The sequence below is a fragment of the Oreochromis niloticus genome, linkage group LG3 (assembly GCF_001858045.2).
Source record: "Oreochromis niloticus isolate F11D_XX linkage group LG3, O_niloticus_UMD_NMBU, whole genome shotgun sequence".
In the NCBI taxonomy this organism is placed as follows: Eukaryota; Metazoa; Chordata; class Actinopteri; order Cichliformes; family Cichlidae; genus Oreochromis; species Oreochromis niloticus.
The window spans coordinates 50,298,221-50,319,906 of NC_031967.2; the positions used below are offsets into that span (position 1 = coordinate 50,298,221).

General features: G+C 36.5%; 3 protein-coding genes across 3 annotated transcripts; 2 read left to right on the forward strand and 1 right to left on the reverse strand.

Annotated features, from left to right (window-relative positions):
- The first annotated feature begins 1,448 nt into the window (after window positions 1-1,448).
- eslec (eosinophil lineage-specific marker) lies at window positions 1,449-9,025 on the forward strand. Its single transcript, XM_005460159.4, has 7 exons — window positions 1,449-1,515; window positions 4,888-4,997; window positions 6,157-6,473; window positions 6,693-6,781; window positions 6,870-7,004; window positions 7,188-7,836; window positions 8,641-9,025. Exons 3-7 carry the CDS (start codon window positions 6,182-6,184, stop codon window positions 8,706-8,708), a joined length of 1,233 nt encoding a protein of 410 aa, XP_005460216.1. The 5' UTR covers window positions 1,449-1,515; window positions 4,888-4,997; window positions 6,157-6,181; the 3' UTR covers window positions 8,709-9,025.
- Window positions 9,026-10,760: 1,735 nt separating this feature from the next.
- On the forward strand, window positions 10,761-16,939 carry fgb (fibrinogen beta chain). Its single transcript, XM_003455533.5, has 12 exons — window positions 10,761-10,919; window positions 12,099-12,217; window positions 12,498-12,600; window positions 13,658-13,726; window positions 13,943-14,057; window positions 14,409-14,515; window positions 14,677-14,791; window positions 14,910-15,029; window positions 15,119-15,241; window positions 15,346-15,440; window positions 15,794-15,984; window positions 16,377-16,939. The coding sequence occupies exons 1-12, from the start codon at window positions 10,770-10,772 to the stop codon at window positions 16,606-16,608; spliced, it is 1,539 nt and encodes a 512-aa protein (XP_003455581.2). The 5' UTR covers window positions 10,761-10,769; the 3' UTR covers window positions 16,609-16,939.
- LOC102076387 (fibrinogen alpha chain) lies at window positions 16,636-21,453 on the reverse strand. Its single transcript, XM_005460158.4, has 4 exons — window positions 20,275-21,453; window positions 18,953-19,136; window positions 18,704-18,849; window positions 16,636-18,408 (listed from the first exon to the last, which is right to left on the reverse strand). Exons 1-4 carry the CDS (start codon window positions 20,335-20,337, stop codon window positions 18,058-18,060), a joined length of 744 nt encoding a protein of 247 aa, XP_005460215.1. The 5' UTR covers window positions 20,338-21,453; the 3' UTR covers window positions 16,636-18,057.
- Between the last annotated feature and the right edge of the window lie 233 nt (window positions 21,454-21,686).

The window sequence follows — 21,686 nt, forward strand, 5'->3', positions numbered from 1 at the left end:
CCTTGTAATCGGAAGGTTGCCGGTTTGAGCCCTGGCTTGGACAGTCTCGGTCGTTGTGTCCTTGGGCAAGACACTTCACCCCTTGCCTACTGGTCAGAGGGCCCGGTGGCGCCAGTGTCCGGCAGCCTCGCCTCTGTCAGTGTGTGCCCCAGGGTGGCTGTGGCTACAATGTAGCTTGCCATCACCAGTGTGTGAATGGGTGGATGACTGGTTGTGTAAAGCGCTTTGGGGTCCTTAGAGACTAGTAAAGCGCTATACAAATACAGGCCATTTACCATAACATGGGAGACTATCTGAAGCAACTTCAAGTTATTGCTGCTAAAGGGGATTTTACAAGCTATTGAATCATGGCCCGAACCTTTTTTTTCACAAACTGCATTTTGGCTTAGCCTTTGTTAACAAAATAATGATATGGTGTTATATGTCATGCATTGTTGTTCATCTGAGGTTATATTTACCTGAGTTTAAGACTCAGTCCTGATACATAAAACCTCAGATATTAAAAAAAGGTGTACTTCTTTGATTTTACCTGCGTCTTTAGGCCTTGTATGCCCAGTTTTTCTTTCTCACACTGTTGTAATCATGATGAGTTTTAGGTTACATCATTTTGACATCACCTTCATTGCATTGTTTGCTGACACTCTTTGTGTTTCAGCTTCACAGCCAGTTCTGTCTGGACCTTCTAGTTTTCAGGTTACCCATAAAACTTCAAAAGCAATGTTTTTAAAAAAAAAAAAAAAAAAAAAAAACTTTGTTAAGGCTCTTATTGTACAAATCTGGGTTGAAGATTTGTTGCAGGGGTGGACAGGTGTGCACTATATCATGTTATCCTGCACAGTGTGGAATATTTTGTGCTTTATCAAAATATCACACATAAAACTGAATCCCTCACCTGTTTTCCATACAGCATTTTTGCATTGTTGTTGTATTATTATGTATTAATTACATCAGTATTGTTGCTAGTGAGCAACTGAGTCCACTCAGTTACAATTTTAAGTAAAAACACAAATCAGGTTACGCTGAAATAAGAGTGATATAACAAAACTTTTTTTGTCATGGTGTTTAATAGCATTTATTGTGAAAAGATGTATTATACTGTGAAAAAACAGATTTGTTAGAATTAAATCTTTTTTCTCCTCAAATTTCAAGCCAGTTCTACCTTGAACCAAATACTGCAGAATATTTTCAGGTACCAATAACAGATACATGGATTGTGAAAACCTGATTGTGTGTTATTGATAGACTGCCATGTGTTTCCCGGCACATATTTTAATGACAAAACAAAAGTAACTTATGCATTACAACTACTTCTCAGAAGTGCAAAAGCTTGTTTTCATAAATTTTATCTGCCTGATCACACACCTTGGACACACATTTGGCAGGGGTAATTGTACTTTCATGTACAAAAAAAGTCTGTGCACCTGTTTTGGTAGGTGACATTCTAGGTGTCACGCCCGGTGTGGCAGGCGTGTGGAGATTATAGAGAGGACCCAAAAGGCGGCAGCTCTGGTGCAGGTGAGTCTTTATTTACACGCGTGGGTACAAACAACAAAGGCAGGTGAACAAGAACTGAAAAACCTAAACTGGGAAGAGCTAAGAAACAAACCTGAAACCTTGGGTCGAGAAACGGAGATGCAGGGAGAAAACACGAGAACACGGAGGGGAGCAACACAGACGAACCAGCAACTAACAGAGGCAGACACGAGGTTTAAATACACAGAAGGATAACGAGGGAATGAGACACAAAAGGAGGGCACAGCTGGGAGTAATCAGACCTGACGAGACAGGGGAAAAGTAAACTGAACACACTAAGATAAGACAGAGACTTTTAAAGTAAAACAGGAAACACATACACGTAATGACACAGACTAAACACAGGGATACACGGGTAGAAAAGAATGAACACTAACCGAGGAAGAACAGAACCAAAATTACAATAATAGAAAACACAAAACGCTGGGTCAAAAGGACCCAGGATCATGACACTAGGATGTGTATGTTACTGCAATATTGAACTGGTGTGTGTTGTCACGACTGTGTCTGTCTTTCATACGCAGTGTGGTCAATCCTTAAAGGCTCCATCTGAAAAACGTCTAGCTTTAAGGGGAGAAATGGAATTTGTTTAAAAAAATGTGTGCTTACTTTTAGTAAATTCAATTTGTAGCAATAATTTAATGTGTTAGAACTTTATTAACAAGTGTCTGTTTCAATGCAGTTCACAGAATGTCCAAAAATAACAAAATGATGGCCCAAAATAGTAGTTCTGTTTCTTGAAAATCTAACAATTCCATTTCTATAAAACTTATTCTGCCCTTTCATCTGACTAGGCCAGGGGTCGGCAACCCGCGGCTCCGGAGCCGCATGCGGCTCTTTAGTCCTTATTTTGCGGCTCCGGGTGGTTTGGGAAAATAGAAGAAGTATTTAGCTTAAGTGCATTTTATTTGTGTTTAGTTCTTTTTTTTTTTTTTTTACTTGTAGTTCTAAATTGGAAGATTATTGTGATTTGGAAATATAAAAATAAAGTGATATCTTATTATTTTTTTCATCGCTCAAAATAAGCGTCACACTCGCGGAAGCCGGTGTACCCGCCGAAACGCCGTGCATTTATCGAGACTTTCAACCCCAGATAGGCCAATTATGGATCTTCGGATCCACATTATGTCGGCAGCTGTTCTCCACCATGAACTATGTTAAAAACAAACACCGCTCACGCCTCACAGATGACAGCTTACAGTCCTGCGTAAAGATGAAAGCCCCGATTTGCGGACTCTGTGCGCCGAGGTTTGGGACCAGAAGTCTCATATCACGGTGGACCCGACGATGTTTGCATGAACACGCTTTTCAGCATCTCTTTATTGAGCACTTTTCACACACGGTTGCTGTACGCATACAGCCGGCTGTAGCTTTTCAGCTCACAGCCCGACATACACCACCAACAACACAACAGCACAGATAGCGCAGACGTAAAGGCAGCGAGGCGTGATTGCGGGTGTCGCTCAGGTGCGTCCGCCTCCCCTGCAGCGGCACTGCAGACCACGCCCCGCCGCACGCATTAACCAGGTAAAATACATATTTAGGCAGAATTTTGCAAATATCTATTTTTTTTTTTTAGCAGCATAGTGCTTTTTTCCCAATTACTTTTCAAAAGTCAGGTCAAGACTCCAAAAGCCCAAAGGCGATATAAGGGTGGCGGCTCACAACAGTTTTTGTTTGCTACATGGATCATTTTAGTTCAGCGGTGTCTTTCCTTTTGTTATATTTCTTTAAGAGTTCAAAATGTGTTAATTACATAAATAAAATGTAATTTTCTCTGTAGCACTTCATGGATTTCATAAGCAACACACCTTAGTTGCTCTGTGGATTCTTTTAAAAAGCAGTTAAAAACCTTTCTGTTCAAACAAGCCTTTTGTTGATCTACGTATTTTATATTCTTTACATTATTTACATTTCGTCTTTTACATTGTGTATAATGTCTATTGATTGTATTGTTTATTTTAATATTTGTGTACAGCGCTTTGTGACTGCCTGTCTGTGAAAAGCGCTTAATAAATAAACTTTACTTACTTACTTTAGATGTCTGCACAAAGCACAAAAAACAATATATACAGTGTTATCTTCATTTTAGATTTCAAAAAGTATTTGCGGCTCCCAGTGTTTTCTCTTGCATGGAAACTGGGTCCAAGTGGCTCTTTGGGTGTTAAAGGTTGCAGACCCCTGGACTAGGCAGACAGATAACCATCATCCCATGTAGAAAAACCACACCGTTGTTCCTTTTTTGCAGATTTATTCGATTGGATGCATAGCATGGCTTTGATGAAATAAATGAATGGATGAATGAATGGTCAAACTGTAAATAAAACACAAAATAAAGCGTGAGAGCTGACATAAGCAAACATTCTTACAATTAGAAGACACTATGACCTGTTACTATGCAAAGAGAAGCAGAACTAAACAAGCTAACATTAGCTGTTAGGTAGCGCTAATTAGCGTCTAGGCTAATATCGAATGAAGCACATCATTAGGAGAATTCACTTGCTCAAACTATCACAAGCAACTCACAGCAGTCAATGCCAAACACACAATGGTAAAACACAACATTACTGCCAACTTACAGACTGTGTTGGCTTAAGAGGCAGCGTAGGCAGGCACGGGAGTAGCTAACTGCCCTTCTCTCCTTAGACACAAAGCAGCGTCAGGTAGGATGTCAAAATAAAATGAACAGTGCCCAAGAAACAAATGAAGACTGCATGAACTTGTATAACACCACATAATATGTGGGATGACTCTTAAGGAGCCAGAACAAAACTCATATAAGTAAATTCTTCTTAAATAATAAATAATTTGAAGAACAATTCCTCATAAAGAGTCAGACAGAGTAGCAGGTAGCATTCAACTATTTTTTCCCCATTTTCACATAACTTTTTCAATGACAAGAAACCAGGCATGTGTCTGTTACTGCAATATATAAAAAAAACCATAATAATACAACAAGATTATATTAAACTGCAGTATGATCAGCAGGTTGCTTCATTAGATTGAAGTGGGATAATAAAAATGTATGATGCATTTCTTAGGTGTTTTATATTTACCTGCAAAAGCTGTCTGTAACCCAGATTAACACAATACAAGGTTGTAACTAAAGTTACCTGTGACCTAAACAGACTGTATGGGAACTCAAGACTCAATGAGTCTCTGTGAATACCAAGAAAAGAAGAGACATGGAAGTGATGTAACACAAAACTCATCATGACTTAACATTCTTAGAAAAGAATAAATACACTCACAATGGCTCATTTTCTAATACACAATGAGTAAAAAAAAAAGAGTAAGATGAAGTGCTGCATGATGAAAAGGGCAATTAATGCAACATGTGAAATCGTGATCCAGTGCTTCTGTGGGAAATCATATCATGACAAAGCAGAATCTGCAGAATAAAGGGAGGAGACGCAGCAGATGCTTTCAGACCTGAATCAGCACTCCAGCTGACACTGAGCAGAGTGAGTACACCTTGGATTTTTTTTCTTTTATGAAAATTAACATTAAAATTAGAATGCAAAAGCTTATTGCATAAAAAAATCAACAAGTCAGATTTTTAAGTATCTGAAGACATTTGTAGTAATTCAAACAATAATTTTAGCAAACAAAAACTGAAATATAAATTATAAAAATCTCTCACAATTATGACAGTTTTTTGAGAAAGAAGCATCTCTTTTCTTAATTTATTATAATTTTTTTGGAAACCGTATAGGGAAAAAAGTAACAAAACCAAATGTGAAAATTAGATTATTTGTAAATTTTAATTTATTGTATATTTAACTCCATTTTTCTTAACTGGGTTATCCTTTCCCAAAGCCACTGTTTTAAATAAGAATGTTTTCTACAATGCTCTTACTTCTACTTGTTTTACCTTATACATTTTACTCTTTCTGTCCCTTTTTAAATTTCCTTCTTCTCTTTTTCCTAAATCTAACTCTAAACTCTCTACTTGTTCTTCAATCCTTGTTCCTTACATCCTTTTCCTCTGTTTTGATGCAAACATTGTCTTTCCTTATTTTTTTCTTTTACTTTATTGTCTTCTGCTCTCATTCCCTAAACCTTATCAAAACTCTCCCTCTGCCTTTGTTCCTTTCCCTTCATTTCACACTCCACCTCTACCCATCCCTTTTCTCAATCTTGGCTAATTTATTTTATTTTATTTTATTTTATTTGTAAAACCATCTTTTGCATGGCAAAGAGGAGTTTAGAGGTTCTATTCATTTGACATATTTTAGATTATTCCAGCATAGACCAAGTTAAAATATATTTTAGAACCTATTAATGAATATAGGATACTATATTTACATCTAAATAATTGAAATACAAGTACAAATAAAAACATTATGGAAAAGTTACAAGTGATCTTTGGATAAAATATGGTATTAGTTATTCTAAAAAGAAGAAGAATATTAAAAAAAAGTGCTATTAGAGTTAGGGTTTGCTTATCATCTGTTCCTTTTTAGAGATTTTTGTAAGCCTGGAAACTTACAAAGTAAAATCTCTTAATAGAAAAAAAAGTCAAAATAGGCTTCACTTAAAATTCAGCATATTCCAATATTCAGCGCATGGTTAAAACAAAATCCCACTCAAGACTTTAACATTTTAATGTGTTGTCTGAAGGTCAACTTCCTCCATCATCATCTTCATGATCACCATGAAGATGCTTGCTGTGTCACTTACACTCTGCACTGTCCTGGCGATAAGCCAAGCCGCTCCGATCGACTCCACCGTGTCCTGGGATAAAGGCCACTGTTACTATGAAAGAATGAATTGCTCAAACCGCATTGGATCATTCTGCCCTATGTGTGATGGCGATGGAAACTTCCTTCCAAGGCAGTGCTGGGGGTCTACCGGGTACTGTTGGTGCGTTGACATCATGACTGGAAAGAAGATACAGAATACAACAACACCACCTGGTACCCCACCTGTTAACTGCAGTGAGTGGCTTTAGCAATGTATACCCACATCACACTAAGTCATTCAAAAGCAGAAACCTGTACAAGACAAGCAAAAGCATGTGCAATATAATGAACAGATCTAGCACACAAAATGTTCAAACATAAATATAACTGTGCTTTTTTAATTTTGTTGATTTGGACTTTGTTTTTGTTTTTTGTTTTTTTGTTTTGTTTTTTAAAATTTGTTTGTTTTTTAAGTGATAGGGGACTGCCCCGACGGCTGGTCTCGATTTGGTGACCGGTGTTTCAACTATATCAGCACCCCAAAGACATGGACTGAAGCTCAGGTGAGCTCTCACAGAGATGATGAATACAACATACTATTCATTCAGTTATTCATATGTATTGTAATGAATACAAAATGGCTCCCACCAGATTTTTTGTCAGTTCGATGGCGGCAACCTGGCATCCATTCACAGTTATGAGGAAAACCACTTTGTCCAGTCTTTGACCAGAGGGGACACCGACAACTTCCCAGAAACCTGGGCTGGAGCCACTAGCGCCGTCCATGTATGGATATATTTTTTTTAAATCAGTGTTATAATCCCTGCCTGTACACTTAGTCAGGATTGAAATCTGACAACTTCAGTGGAAATTAAATAGTTGCAAACTTAAACACTACCAAAATCCCACCTAAGATATAACTATGCAAGTTAACTATCTGTATTTATGTATGTTTGTGTCTGTCTATAGCCTGGTTTTTGGATGTGGATTGATGGCTCCAAGTTTTACTATGAAGACTGGTGCGATGATGACAATCATGATGATACGAGTGAAGAAGACAGCCATGACAATACAACTGAAGAAAACAGCCATGACGACACAACTGAAGAAGACAGCCATGGTAAATCCAGGAAGAAGCGCAGCCATGATGATACAAGTGAGCAGGACAGCCATGACAATACAAGTGAAGAAGACAGCCATGGCAAATCTAGGAAGAAGCACAGCCATGACGATACAAGTGAGGAAGACAGCCATGATGACACAAGTGGGGAAGACAGACATGGTAAATCCAGGAAGAAGCACAGCCACGGCAAATCCAGTAAGAAGGACAGTCATGACGATACAAGTGAGGAAGACAGCCATGATGATACAAGTGAAGAAGACAGCCATGGTAAATCCAGGAAGAAGCACAGCCATGGCAAATCCAGTAAGAACGACAGTCATGACGATACAAGTGAGGAAGACAGACATGATGATACAAGTGAGGAAGACAGCCATGGTAAATCCAGTAAGAAGGACAGTCATGACGATACAAGTGAGCAGGACAGTGAAGATGACGATGATGACGACCATGACACCAAGAAGACAGCTAGCATCTGCTTGAAGATAAATTGCCATTGTAATGCTATACACACACATAAATACACACACATGTACACATACCAACACACTGATACGAATGCAGATAAAGTTAGCCTGCTGTTATTCTTACTTATGTTCTGAGTGGAGATAAAAATGTCGAGGTGGGTTTTTTACATTACTTTACAAATTACATTTTACAAAAGAGTGTAACTAGATAAAGGTGTTCATTTAGTACACCTATATTGGGGGAAAACTAGCCAGTAAGTACACATGCATTGCTGGGAAAGTTAGCACACATATATTATAAGTACACAAAAAGCACATCTGTATTATAGTGACACGAGTTAGCACATCTGGTCAGTTAATATATCTACATCTCTAATGCACTGATCACTTAGAACATCCACACAGCAAGGACAATATATGGATTGGGTTTGCCATTAAGGTATTTTATTTACACACTTTTTGTACTTTAATATCCTACAGGAAAATCAAAGCCATTCACATCCTTTGAGTAGGTCTAAGGTTGAAAAATACTCTGCATTAGCTGATTACTTATGTTTGCTAGGTGCCTGACAGTGAGCTAGAATCTTAAGCCTGCTCCATCTGAGACCTTCATGTTTTCCCCACACCTCATCCAAAGCAAAGTTTTTAGCAACATTTAGAAAATAGCTCGGTCAGATTCACCTTTGCCAATGTATTGACATAAGAGCAGCCACATATTCAGTCACAAAGAATCTACAAAATGACCCTGACCAATAGTAGGATCAACTAAAACACACAATTTATAATTCCAGTTTGAAATTCTTAAATTCACATTTGTTTTTTTTTGTTTTTGCAGATAATATGAAGTGGTGCAGTGCAACCTGCAATGACGCCTTCCCCTTTGTTTGTTCGAAAAGGATCTGAACTCAGACCAGGTGATGAAAAAACCAAGAGTCTTGACTATACGCACTACACGCGACAGCCCCACAAAATCTGTTTCTTACTGTTTTTGGTTTTGTTTTATGTTTTTAAATGCAATCAATAGGTATTAAACACATCTTTTAGGGGTAATTTTTGTTGTTCAACTAGTTGTTTACTGAATTTGGTTCAGTTCTAGATATAAATCCAAATCATTTGTGCATGTGAACTTGGATCGTATTCTTCATAATCTTTTTTTGTATAATCAAGCATGCTTCAATTAATGTAATTATATTTAAAAAAAATAAATAAAAACAAAGCAACACAAGTGAATTGTGTTTTTTGTCACACAAAAGAAATCTGGTCCAACTAAACCTAATGTCTTTGAAAACCTACATTGTAGGGACATACATTGATCAGAAAATCTACACTCTGAGGACACTATTTGATTGACATACCTACATCATAGATACACTGATTACACCTATATTGTGTCAGAAAAAATCTTTTCATACAGTGATATGTTACCATATTTGTCGATTTGGTTAAGACACAAATATTTAAACGAAACTTAAAAATTTTTACATCTTTATTGTGGGGACATGAATTTGTTCAAACAGCTACTTTGTATAGTCTCTTTTTGGGGACACCAACTGGGTAACACACCTAAAATATGGGGACATTAACATAGACATATTAAAAAGTTAAGAGTTCAGTTTTTACAACTACACTGTAGGGAGACTGATAGATTATCAAATGTACATCGTGGCAACATAGTCTTACCCTGTGTGAACATTATGTGAACACACACAGATCAGTTACATTGCATAATTTCTTTTTGAGATTTTATACTGATCAATAAACATGTTCACAAACTCACTTTGTACAGTCTCTTTCTGGGGACGCAATTTGATTAACAAACCTACATTATGGGGACATTAACCTGTAAAAACTGATCAGTTTGAAAGCATCTAGGAAAACCATTCAGTTACCACACTAACATCATGGAGATATCAATTAATTCCCAAGCATACTCTGTGGGGATGCTGATCAGTCTCCCCCAACAGCTACTACAAAACCACCTGTTTACAATAATAATAACTTTAAAATAACTTAGATTTCTATAGCACCTTTCAAGAAACCCAACGATTCTTTACACAAGAGTATCTAGTGGTTAAAAAGGCTCGAGGTTAAGTTTTGTTTTGTTGAAGAGGTGAGTTTTGAGAAGTTTCTTGAATGACTCCAGTGAGTCTTCCAAGAAAGGTATTGTGACTCTTATATGGGAGAGAGTTCCAGTTGGTGGGGGCTGCCACACTTAAGTACAAAGTAACAATGTACTAAAAACTAGGTTAAAGAAAAAAGGTTTTTAATACATACTTACTTTGTCTAACAGCACACATTTGTGCACGCGTGACTCTGTGTTGATTTTAGTGATTTCATAACATTGTACAATGTACCCTTTTGGACTTAAACAAATATCAGTTGTTTCAACATCCTAACTTCCAATCACTGCATGACTCACTGCAACTTCTTCAGGAAAACCGTAAAACTGTTCTCACTGTACATTTTCTGCATTTTTCTTTCTGACTAATGAAAACAACAAAAGTAAACAGGAACCAAGGAGAGCTGGGGACTGTTCCCAACACTGAACACTCTTCACACTTCAAAGAATACATTATATAATTTCTCCTCTTTAATATAATGTTTTTGATATTAAAGGACAGTTGAGTTAAGGCCACTGCGTTTCTAACCAATCTGCCACTCCTGAAACTAAGAATTGCAAATGTTATTTTAAAGCAATGATGCTTTTGCTGCTATCATAACATTGTTCTGAAAATGTTTCACTAGATAGAAACAGCTTTTTAAAAACACACGCTACCACATCTTGTGGCATTCTGCCTTTCGGCCCCTTTGCCCTTTTGTTCATTGACATTCCCCAGACTTACCTGGTGTGGCAGTGACTAAGATTGGGTAAACTGTCCCAACAGTTACGGAACAGATCAATACAAGTGGGGGAGGACGCCTACGCATGTGCAGAGATGGAGGATAAATATGTGGTAAAGTCAAATGTCTGGGAGAGAAAAGGCAGTCTGGACAGAGTGTGACAAGACTAACTTCATAAAGTACACCATGAAGATACTGCTGTTGGTTTATCTGTGTGTGTATGTCGCCTGGGCACAGGACCTTGAGTTTGATAACGAAGAGGATGATGACTTGGTGAGTATGTGTCTAAAGTGGAAACGTTTTTATATCACAAATCTTTTTGATTAATTCCTTTGATGAAAGGACACAGTCAATAAAATATATTAAACTTACTTTCATAGTGTATCAGTTAGTTTTTAAAAGAGTGTACACTGTGTAAAGATCTATGTTTAAAATTTCAGCTGTGTTATTACCAAAATATCTACCTGTCTATCTGTTATGTTATAAAATACATTTCTTCACAAATCGGGTCTATTTTTACTGAGAAATGCTAGACTTGAAAAAATGCATTGCTTGTTTTGTTTTATTTTTATTTATGTATTTATTTTGGTTGGGTTTATCTTTTATTCGCTTTGCACATATTAGAACTTCTCAACTCTAATTCTCAATGGACAAATGGTGCTAAAACATAGATTACACATAATTTAAAAAAAATAAGATCTACGTTAGGAGCTAAATTTGTTTGGGAGAAATTGAAACATGTTTTTGAATTTTTTTTTTTTTTTAAGTTTTACTTTTTCAAAATTTAAATACAGTTCTTACCAAATTTGTCTGACCACCACCAAATGTTTTGAGGCTTTATACCAGTTCTGCCCTAAATTAAGAGTAGTAGTACTGGTAATTACCAGAATCATTTTTTATGCTTATCATATGATTAATCCACCAGTATGCGTAAAATCTCTAATCAAAATTGCGTTGTTAATGCTAAGATATATTTTTTGGAAAACAACATTGTCGATAGTAATATTGATATCCATGAGTTTTCCAATTTACTGCTTTAGAAAACAAAATATAAGGCACACTATTATTTTATGATCAAGATGACAAGTTACATTTATATACTTACAGTACTGAAAAGAGAGCACTCTATTTGCCATAAAAAGAATGGCATAAACAAGTTTTTGATGTATTTATAAAATATTTGTTCTTCCTCATTTTTTGTGACGTGGTCTAATAAATGTAGCCTTTTTTAAAAATGATTTAATTAACCCAGATCTGTAACAATTTGAAATAAATAATCATATATGTTTATGGCATGCATTGTTTCTTTAATTTTAATATTTTGGTTGTCCAGCATGGTTTTAGTATAGTATTCTCACTGCCACAATTTGATTTGAAATATGTCTTTAAAACAACATTTATGAAATGAGAGGAAATTTGTTACTCACAGCAGTTTCTTAAAATCTTCCACAGGCAACACCGGACTCAAATGGAACAGCTGTAGATGCTCGTGGTCACCGCCCACTACAAAGGGGCAGGGAGACCTTCGCTGGAAATAGATATGCCCCTCCTCCTGTCAGCGGTGGTAGCAGGTAGAGCTTTTTTTTTTTTAATAAATGAAATAAAAACAATGAAAAGAAACAAAATCTAATGCAGCCATCCTTATGATATAGATGAAATGTAATTAAATCTTACAGTATAAAATTGGCAATAAAATTTCATTAATAATAAAATTTTGTGAAATACAGCAAAGTGGCGTGATGTGGTCTGCGGTGCCACTGTAGGGGAGGCGGACAAATAAATACAAATAACAAATAATCGCTGGTATATTTGTGTGTGTTTTGTGTTTTTTAAATTATTTTTTTCATTAAGGTATCGTGGGCGCCCTACTCCTGCTCCAGTTGGTGGCCGACAGATCCAGGAGAAAGTTGAGCAGCCCGAGGCAGGAGGATGTACACATGCTTCAGAGGAGATGGTAAAAAAAAAAGATAATAGTAACACACATACAATTAAATACAGGCCAGTGGTCTTAGATGATGTCAGGACCAGAATACTTTCCAAGAGGAAATTATGTGGTCACAGTTGCTCCAGTACAGTAAGAAAAGTTGCTAACTAAACACAATTGATACACAATATATTGCGTAGTTACAAAATGTAACAAAATAGGTTTAATGGATACAAATAGCTCTAATATAAATATCCCAGTATATTGCACAACTATATAGACATTAAGGTGCCCTTATTATTTTACTGTCATACTGTACTTTGATATTTTCTCTGTAGGTGGTAAATGGCCTGCATTTGTATAGCGCTTTACTCAGTCCCTAAGGACCTCAAAGCGCTTTACACTACATTCAGTCATTCACACACTGGTGAAGCTACATTGTAGCCACAGCTGTCCTGGGGCGCACTGACAGAGGCGAGGCTGCCGGACACTGGCGCCACCGGGCCCTCTGACCACCACCAGTAGGCAAACATGCCCAAGGATATTTGGCATGCAGCAAGGAGGCAGCCTGGGATCGAACCACCGACCTTCTGATTAGTGGCTGACCTGCTCTGCCACCTGAACTACAGCAGATAGCAACTATTTGGTCCAACTAGTTACTATAATGAAAAGTGAAATGAAAAGTAAAAAGTGCAAATTTTAGTGTTCAGTTTATTATGAATGTACAAATAAAATGCAAAGTCTGCCACAATTAGTTGATCAATGTTTGCAATTCGTCTTCCATGCAAACTATGGGATAACCGCAGAAAGAAAGCACCATATGCCTATTTGTGACCAGGTTCACCTAGCTGAAAACTAGCAGTTTTCATCAAAACTCTACCAACTGTCCAAAGAATGCACAATTGGTCTGTGTGACTGGGGTGTTCTTGGGAAACTTTTAATTGCTGATGTTAACTGTAGATTTTTATTGCCTTTAAGTTACATCAATAAGCTACTTTGAAGTCAGAAAATTAGAACAAAGTCAAAGAACATGTATTTTAGTGACTCAAGATAAGTTAGCTTAACTTGTTTTGCTTTTGTCCATCAGGGTGTTTTGTGTCCCACTGGCTGTGATCTAAAGACCACGTTGCTGAAGCAAGAGAGAAATGTCAAGAGGGTAAATCAAACTTATGCAATCATTTAAAGGGCGGTAGTTGTCATCTTTGAGATCTTTCCAAGCAAACATTAGCAAAAGTGTTTGCTGCTATGATTAGCAGAATAAGGTTTGGTTTGGATATGAGTTTAAACAAACTATTGGAAATCATTTACTTTGTGAAAAGACTAAGTTCAACCTCCTGTATTTTTTTTAATTTTTTGCAACTGTTTTACACAGAGCATTAATGAACTCAAGCCTCAGGTGAATGATTTGTCCCGGTCCTCCAACACTGTCTTCAACTACGTCAATGGCATTTCCAACTCGCTGAGGGAGAGGCAAAGAGTATCTAACGGTGCGAAAGAAATTTGCAATATAACACTGAAAATGTAAAAAAACCCCAAAGATTATTTATAACTATGACCTAATTAAATTAATTTGTACTTACATTACAATATATTAATTATAACTAATTGCCAGTAATTCTGCGAGTGTACAAGTTAATAAATAAAAAAATACAATGAAATACAGTGAATCAAATCTAATTAAATACAAAATTTTTAGAAAGGAAGCAAAAAAAGTTTCTATGGTAACAATTAAACACTATTGGTTTATAATAGTTGTTTCATTAAAAACGCCTGCCTTAAAATAATATCTGAAAATGTGAAATGCTGAACATGTTTTTTCTGTTTCCTTGTGCTCTTAGACAACAGTAGGGTAGTTAGTCAGTACACCGACCGAGTGGAGGAACAGCACGCCTACATCAAAGAGATAGTGGATACTGTGTTCCCTTCCAATATCAGAGTATTGCAGGTAAATACAAAGTGGCATAGTAGTATACATATAATAGTATAATTATAATGATACAGTGTGTCTTTCAAGTTTAGGAACCATGTAGACTTTATATGATAGAAAATGTGAACAAAAACAGTACAATCAGCCTTGTTCTAATTTATAACATGTCATGACTCCAGGGGGTCCTGGACAAGATCAAGCTGAAGATACAGAAGCTGGAGAAGGCCATCCAGGCCCAGAGGGATGAGTGCAAGACACCGTGCAAGACTAAATGTCCCATACCAGTAGTTTCTGGTAAGAAATGACAAAAAAAGTTAGCGAGAGGCTACTTGCTGTAAACTTAAACGCTTAAGACTATCATGACCTGAATGACTTCCACAGATGTTAAAGCTTTTTCTTTTGTTTGTTTTAGGTAAAGAGTGTGAGGACATCTTCCGTCGGGGAGGAGTAGATTCCCAGATGTATATGATCCAGCCTGATGCGTTTTACCCTCCATACAAGGTTTTCTGTGATCAGGCTTCCCAGAATGGAGGTGAGACTTTTCATTGATCCTTACTATGATATAATGGTTTTCAGTTAAGGTTTGTCTTTTTTACATTTCCTTTTTAAATTTGTTCCCAGGATGGCTTCTTATCCAGAATAGGCTTGACGGCAGTGTTGACTTTGGTCGACGCTGGGACGAATATCGCCGTGGATTTGGAAATATTGCCTTTGATTCTGGCAAGGGTCACTGTGCAACTCCTGGTAAGAGAGTTAAAACACAAGACAAAAATGTACTGTAACCTTTTCTTAATGGTTACACTTATTTCTGGTCAGCTACTGTAATATACCTTCTTACATGCCTACAGGTGAATACTGGCTGGGTAATGACCGTATCAGTCAGCTGACTAAGATGGGCCCAACTGAGGTTCTCATCGAGATGGAGGACTGGACAGGAGCCAAGGTGAGTTTTTAAAGGGATTGGCAGGTGCAAGAAATTATCATAGGATTAGTGAAAAAGTTTAAGCATGATAATTGTAGACTCCTGTGAATTTTAAATGTAGAAATTTGTTTATTTGATAATAAAGCAAATTGTGTACAGTATTGAATTGTTGATTTTAAAAAAGAAGCAATTTCAAAAAAATATTTTGGAATTTAGGAAATTGGAATTTGCATTAATGGTTAGGGTCTAATAGTTAATTATCAGGAAGACATGAATGCAATATTACATAAATATTTACAAGTGTTTTCACCTACTCCTTCTAATGACTATGTCAGTTAGGAATTAAATTAAAACTGGTTTCTCCTTTTAATCAGGTCCATGCCCAGTACAACCAGTTCACTGTCCAATCAGAGACATCCAACTACGTGCTTGCTGTTGGTGGTTATTCTGGTAATGCTGGCAACTGTTTCCTGGAAGGATCTCTTGAGCTCTTTGGTGAAAACCGTACTATGACCATTCACAATGGCATGATGTTCAGTACCTACGACAGAGACAACGACAACTGGTAGGTATCCTAAAAAGAAAAAAATTAATAATAAATTATTACTTAAAATATAAATACTAGAATACTAGCTGTAATAGCTAATTATCCTCTTAATAAAATGTAAAGAAATCAAGTCCATCATAGCATTTTGGGTGACCCACAAATTTACACAACTCAGTCTGTTAAATATGTTCAAAAGGATTTTGATTGCTTTAACAACCCTCTATAAACTAAATGTCGCAGTAGTTAATACATCTACCAGCATCTAAATTTAATGTAATTAATAATAACAATAATAACAATAATAATGATAAATAATAAATATGTAATAGTATGTAATAAACGTAAATGGTAATAACTCAGATTTATAATTTTTCAGAAATTTTAACTTTACTCTTCTCCGTACCAATCAGGACCCCTGGTAATCCCACCAAACAGTGCTCCAAGGAGGATGGAGGTGGCTGGTGGTACAATCGCTGCCACTCAGCCAATCCCAATGGGCGGTACTACATTGGAGGAGCCTACACACGACAGATGGCCAAGCATGGCACAGATGATGGTGTGGTGTGGATGAACTGGAAGGGCAGCTGGTACTCGCTCAAGGCTATTAGCATGAAGATCAGGCCTTACTTTGCCTCCAGATAATCCAAGAATGTCGATGCACATAACATATAAAAGAAGGTGCCAAAATTAATGGTATATGACATGCAGATTTACAAATAACTAACACTAAGTGTCAACAAACTGTAACAAGAACTAAAAAACAAGGCTATAATAATGCAGGAGCAATGCAAGTATTAAAAATATGTTGGGGATGTCAGATAAACTTGTTACCAACAAAACTAAGAGAAAAAAAAAACTAATGCGTTGTGAGTAAATATGCTGCGATCTGTCCTTTTTTGTTATGTGTGACAACTATAAGGATGAGTTGATGCAAACTGTCCTCCACTACTCAATAAACACATTGAGGAACATATTTTATTGTTTGTGTTGATTTTCTTCACTTTAGAAACAAAAATGTCTTTGCTGTTTAAATGTTCTTTTGCTTAAACACTATGAGCTCTTCTGTGACATAAATAAGACAAACCTGGCACAATTGGATTTGTCTGTTCCTTTTGCTGCATACCAAGAAGACTATTAAAGGATTTATGTGAAAATGAATAAAATGTAAAAACACTGATTATTTAAATTTTGCAAGTTTTGGAGTTTATAGTTTTTATTATAATTGACAGGGATGATATCGATATCCAGTCATCCAGTAAACTCAAGTAAACATAAATACAAAAAATATTGGTTATCAGACACGATTTAATAAAACAGAATAAGGATAGCAACTTGTAACCATTCAAACATCATTTTCACTTACACAAATAAAATTTTGTAAGTTACAGACAGCTATGACTACACAGCGAGGGTAAAGTAATAGTTTTATTGCGTAATCATGGAGTTTGTGAATAACAGAGCACCAAACAGGAGTGCATTGTCTGGATAATGAATGGAGGTAACAGGAGAATTTCTCAGGTTTAAAAGATGCATTGATAAGGCACAAAATTAGTAATACTGTCTACTCCCATCATCCTTTGAAAAAAAGAACAGTCCACCTCTTCATGTAAAAACACAAGCTAGCTTTTGCTTGTGGGGTGCATTGTCTTGCCTGACAAGGCGGATGCTGTAAAGCATTTCCACTGCCAAATGTGGGAGTGTGCTGAGGGTGTGTTTAGGGCGTTAACAGGTTAATGTCACAATAACATCCACATTAATACCTTGACTCAAAATTTCCCAGCAGAACACAGATTGCATTGTTGACGTCAGTAGTTTAACTATATTTAAATTCACAGAAAAACTTTTTTTTCCCATTGCCCCTGGATTTAACTGTAAAACAGCCTGTTATAAATCAGAGTTATTCTTCATGTTATCTCATCTGTTCAAATGACATGCCACTGAAAAATATGGATAAGACTAGCACACAAACTACTCAACTTGCTGATCAACTATAAACTGAAACTATAGCTAAACTTTGCAGATGAAACAAAATAATGGTTATTTAAATAACAAGGTTACAATGTGCTTCCATATTCTCTGTCAGCCCCATATTCAATTAAACCTTTCTACTTGATTGTGATCATTTACATCCTCTGACCCCTCCAGTAGCTCCTCCAAAATTATCTGATTCTGTTCAATGTCCTCAAATTGGGTCAGTAGTTTTTTCTGGACTGTCGGGATAGTCTTGTATCCTTCAGCTGGTTCTGGGACTATGTCTATAGGCTGGAGCTTAATATGTGGGATGCCTGTAGGAGGTAAAGGTCCTTTGGGTCTTCTGTTTAGAGTCTTGTCCATGTCTTCCATGTGAGTTCGAAGGATGTGATAGTCAGGATGATCAATGCCAAATGGCAGCACAGACTGGCAAGACCCGCGACAGGCTCTTAGCTTCATGTCAATGTCCACCTGGCAACAAAAACAAGTTGAATAAGCAGTTATTCAAGCAACAAACAGCATAAAGAACAAAAAACAAAGTAAGAAAAAGTATTACAAACAATATAAATGTATCAGGTTGAACATAACTTGTCTGAAATGTGTTTCTTTGCAATAGAGGACAATAATGAATTTATGAAATGTATGAAATGACATTTCATAAATACTAACTACACTGAGTTGTTCAGTGTGTCAAATATAAAATGAAATGTTTTAGGGCACAAATTTAAAACATTGCAGCAATCGATAGTATTTGATCATGTCTTACCTCTGTTCGATATAGCTCCTCTATCTGTTTCTGCAGTTTGCTAATCAGTTTTTTTAGCTGTTGGGACACACTGGTTGATCGTTTCTGTAGTGACGTGAAATTTCTGGCCAATTCTTCTGCTTGTTCCACGAATTTCAGCTTTGACACTAGAGATTAAATTCTGCATTAGTAACTCAGCATTACTTTAGTAAGTATTTACTAATTATATTATCCACAACCACAAATCCAACATCCCCAAAGAGTCTTAACTGTATCTGTTGACGATGACTCGGCGGTTAAAGTTGTATATGTGAGTCATTGTAGTCATGGAGTTCTCTGTTGAATCTTCATACATCTGAGCTGTTTTACACACCTCCCGCAGTTTTCTTTCCACTTTGTTTTCCATCTGTGAGATCAAACCTTGGAGTCTGCAGCCAGACGGGCATTTAGAAAACTTTGGAAAAGGACAAGAGAACAGGTCAGGTTGGGAGTACATCATAGTAACAGGTCATTCTGAGTTATCATGAAGTGAACAACAACAAAAAAAAGCATTTTATTTACACTTTGCCTTTTAGAGTTTTTAGGGTAATGCTAGGAAAGTGGTAGCACAGTGCTGGGGTGAAATAATTCAAATAATTAGACAACTGTTAGTTAAACCATGTTGTAGGACTGTCCTTCATAACAATCAATTGTTATGAGTGATGCCAGAGTATTCATGAATTATACTAATAACACTTAGTTCAAGTGTTATTCAAGGGTTCAAGAAAAAATTCAAACGTTAAAGAAATCTATCCAAATTCTTCACCAACTTTGAAAGTTAGTCTACATCTTGCCAGCTGTTGGATGTGTGTCAGTGCATGGGTTACAGATAAAACAAACTGGAATTGATTGAAACAATTTCATTATTGCCATTTTTCTCAAATTACTTGGCTTAATGCTGTCTGTGGTTATTCCTTTTTTGGAAGAAGAGGGGGTGTTTTGTTTTTATTCTAGGATGTTTAACTGTAGTAATAACCCCACTGCTTAAACAGCTTAAACCTTTTGACTGATGTATTTTAGATTGTGATCCCTGACAACAAAAGTAAGATAAAAAGTACTTTAGGTGTGCTAGTTTAAGTGTTCGAGCAATTGTGTAATAATACCCAAGTGGACTGAACCTCTTTAAATTCTACCAGTAATCAAGGGTAAATGCTTCAGATGTCATCTGTGCCCTTTGCACTTCAGCTAAAGGTGGTTGCTTGTGTAAGGTGATTTTCTGCTTATTGGCTTATGAGACTGACAATGAGACAAGTCAATAACTGCTGGTTTTCTAACATAGTTACCTCTTTTAGTATGGCTGGTCACCTTTGGCTAAAGCTGGCATGTGGTGGTCAAGAGTACTGGACACCAAAACCCAAGTGCCCTCTTTCTCCCAAACAGGGCACTTAGGTTGGTTTCCCTCATGTTTTCTGTGAATTTTTTTTGTTTTTATGTAAGCTTAAGCAACTCAAATTATTTTCACATCCTGATGTTATAATGTTATAAACTAACAAATAATTTTATTTATAGTACTCATCAATAGAGTTGTATTTATGTGCTTGTATGCTTCTTACCCAGTCATCATCTAAACACAGCGGGGTCCCTAGTTTTGCTTGACATTGCTGCTTCCTGTACATCTGGGTTGCACTGGGGGACGGTCGGCCATCTTCATTCTGCTGTTTGAACCTGATACACACTGCAGAGAGGGAAAAAAAGTTCACCTTCAACTGTGCTCTAATTCAAATAGGACAGTGCAAACAAAAATGTGATTTGCGTGGACTTTCTTGTGTTTATTTTGTGTCACTGATGGAACTTGTGGACTGTACAAAGATCAGTAACTTCAGGGTTGTTATTTAACATTTCCACATGAAAAACAATCACAAAATCAATAATAGTTATGAAACTGTGAGGTGGAAATGGATAACCTTTGGCTCTATGGATAAAAAACACATAAAAAATGACTTTCCAATGTCCTTATCACCAGGCCAGAGATAAAAAAAATTACCATTAAAACTAATTACATAAAAAAACATGAATGTTACAGTTAAAATGTAATCTTTATGTAGATCCTGTTGTTATGATGCATACTAGTCTGCGCCAAACCACATTGGTGCTTTTATTTTTAATGCCCTCTATGGGTTATATACAGCAGCGGTCCCCAACGGCCTTTAAGGTGTCGCGGATAAATACAACAAAATAAAACTAGTACCGGTACCAAAAAAAAGAAGATTTATTCATAACACACGTGAAAGGACCCAGGAAAACCGAGTTAACGATAAAAACGATAACAAAATAACGCTGAAAACCGATAAAAACCCTGAAAACCATACATTTCACACATGAGCCTCAACTCTCGCGGCCCGGTACCAAACGACTCACGGACCGGTACCGGTCCGAGGCCCGGGGGTTGGGGACCGCTGATATACAGTATCACAGGTGTTGCTAGTCACAGTTGGTATTTAAACAGTTGGTTGATTCTTATATAGAGCTTTTCTACTCTCTCGGAGCACTCAAAGCACCTTTCTATTTAAATCAGTTCAAATAAATTGTTTACTAAGACAGAGTGCCTTGGTTCCTTTCACAGTTGTATGTCTCATTTAATTGTTATTTATAGGCAAATAAACTGAATGTGCCATTTTTATACTTTGAGCTGTCACACTGAACAAAAAATAATTAATTGACATTCAAGAATCATTTTTTTTTGTTCATGTTCATGTATGCAAGTAAAATAACTGCTATCTGGCAATTTAATCATAATATAAAGATGCGCTTTATTATATGGTAAAAAATACATTTTAATAAATAATAAAATAAATTTTAAAATACATGGATAATAATTATATTTTAGCATTAGAAATATAATATTGATTAGAGTTTGCTGAGGGATTAACCATTAAAGATTCTCGTTATTATAAATACTTTTAATTTAGGACAGCTTTGCCTTACAATGTGAAGTGCCTTGAGGCAACTGCTGTGTTATTTGGTG

Bases quoted from the DNA above. Each gene is read 5' to 3' on its own strand.
- LOC102076387 (XM_005460158.4), bottom strand. From the start codon at position 20,337: ATGTACAGGAAGCAGCAATGTCAAGCAAAACTAGGGACCCCGCTGTGT. The intron at 18,850-18,952 runs GTTAAGACTCTT...TTTAATCTCTAG, and splicing joins AGTCATCGTCAACAGATACA to TGTCAAAGCTGAAATTCGTG. The intron at 18,409-18,703 runs GTAAGACATGAT...TTTTGTTGCCAG, and splicing joins AGGAGCTATATCGAACAGAG to GTGGACATTGACATGAAGCT.
- eslec (XM_005460159.4), top strand. From the start codon at position 6,182: ATGATCACCATGAAGATGCTTGCTGTGTCACTTACACTCTGCACTGTC. The intron at 6,474-6,692 runs GTGAGTGGCTTT...TTGTTTTTTAAG, and splicing joins TACCCCACCTGTTAACTGCA to TGATAGGGGACTGCCCCGAC. The intron at 6,782-6,869 runs GTGAGCTCTCAC...GGCTCCCACCAG, and splicing joins AGACATGGACTGAAGCTCAG to ATTTTTTGTCAGTTCGATGG.
- fgb (XM_003455533.5), top strand. From the start codon at position 10,770: ATGTCTGGGAGAGAAAAGGCAGTCTGGACAGAGTGTGACAAGACTAAC. The intron at 14,516-14,676 runs GTAAATACAAAG...TCATGACTCCAG, and splicing joins CCAATATCAGAGTATTGCAG to GGGGTCCTGGACAAGATCAA. The intron at 15,242-15,345 runs GTAAGAGAGTTA...ACATGCCTACAG, and splicing joins GGGTCACTGTGCAACTCCTG to GTGAATACTGGCTGGGTAAT.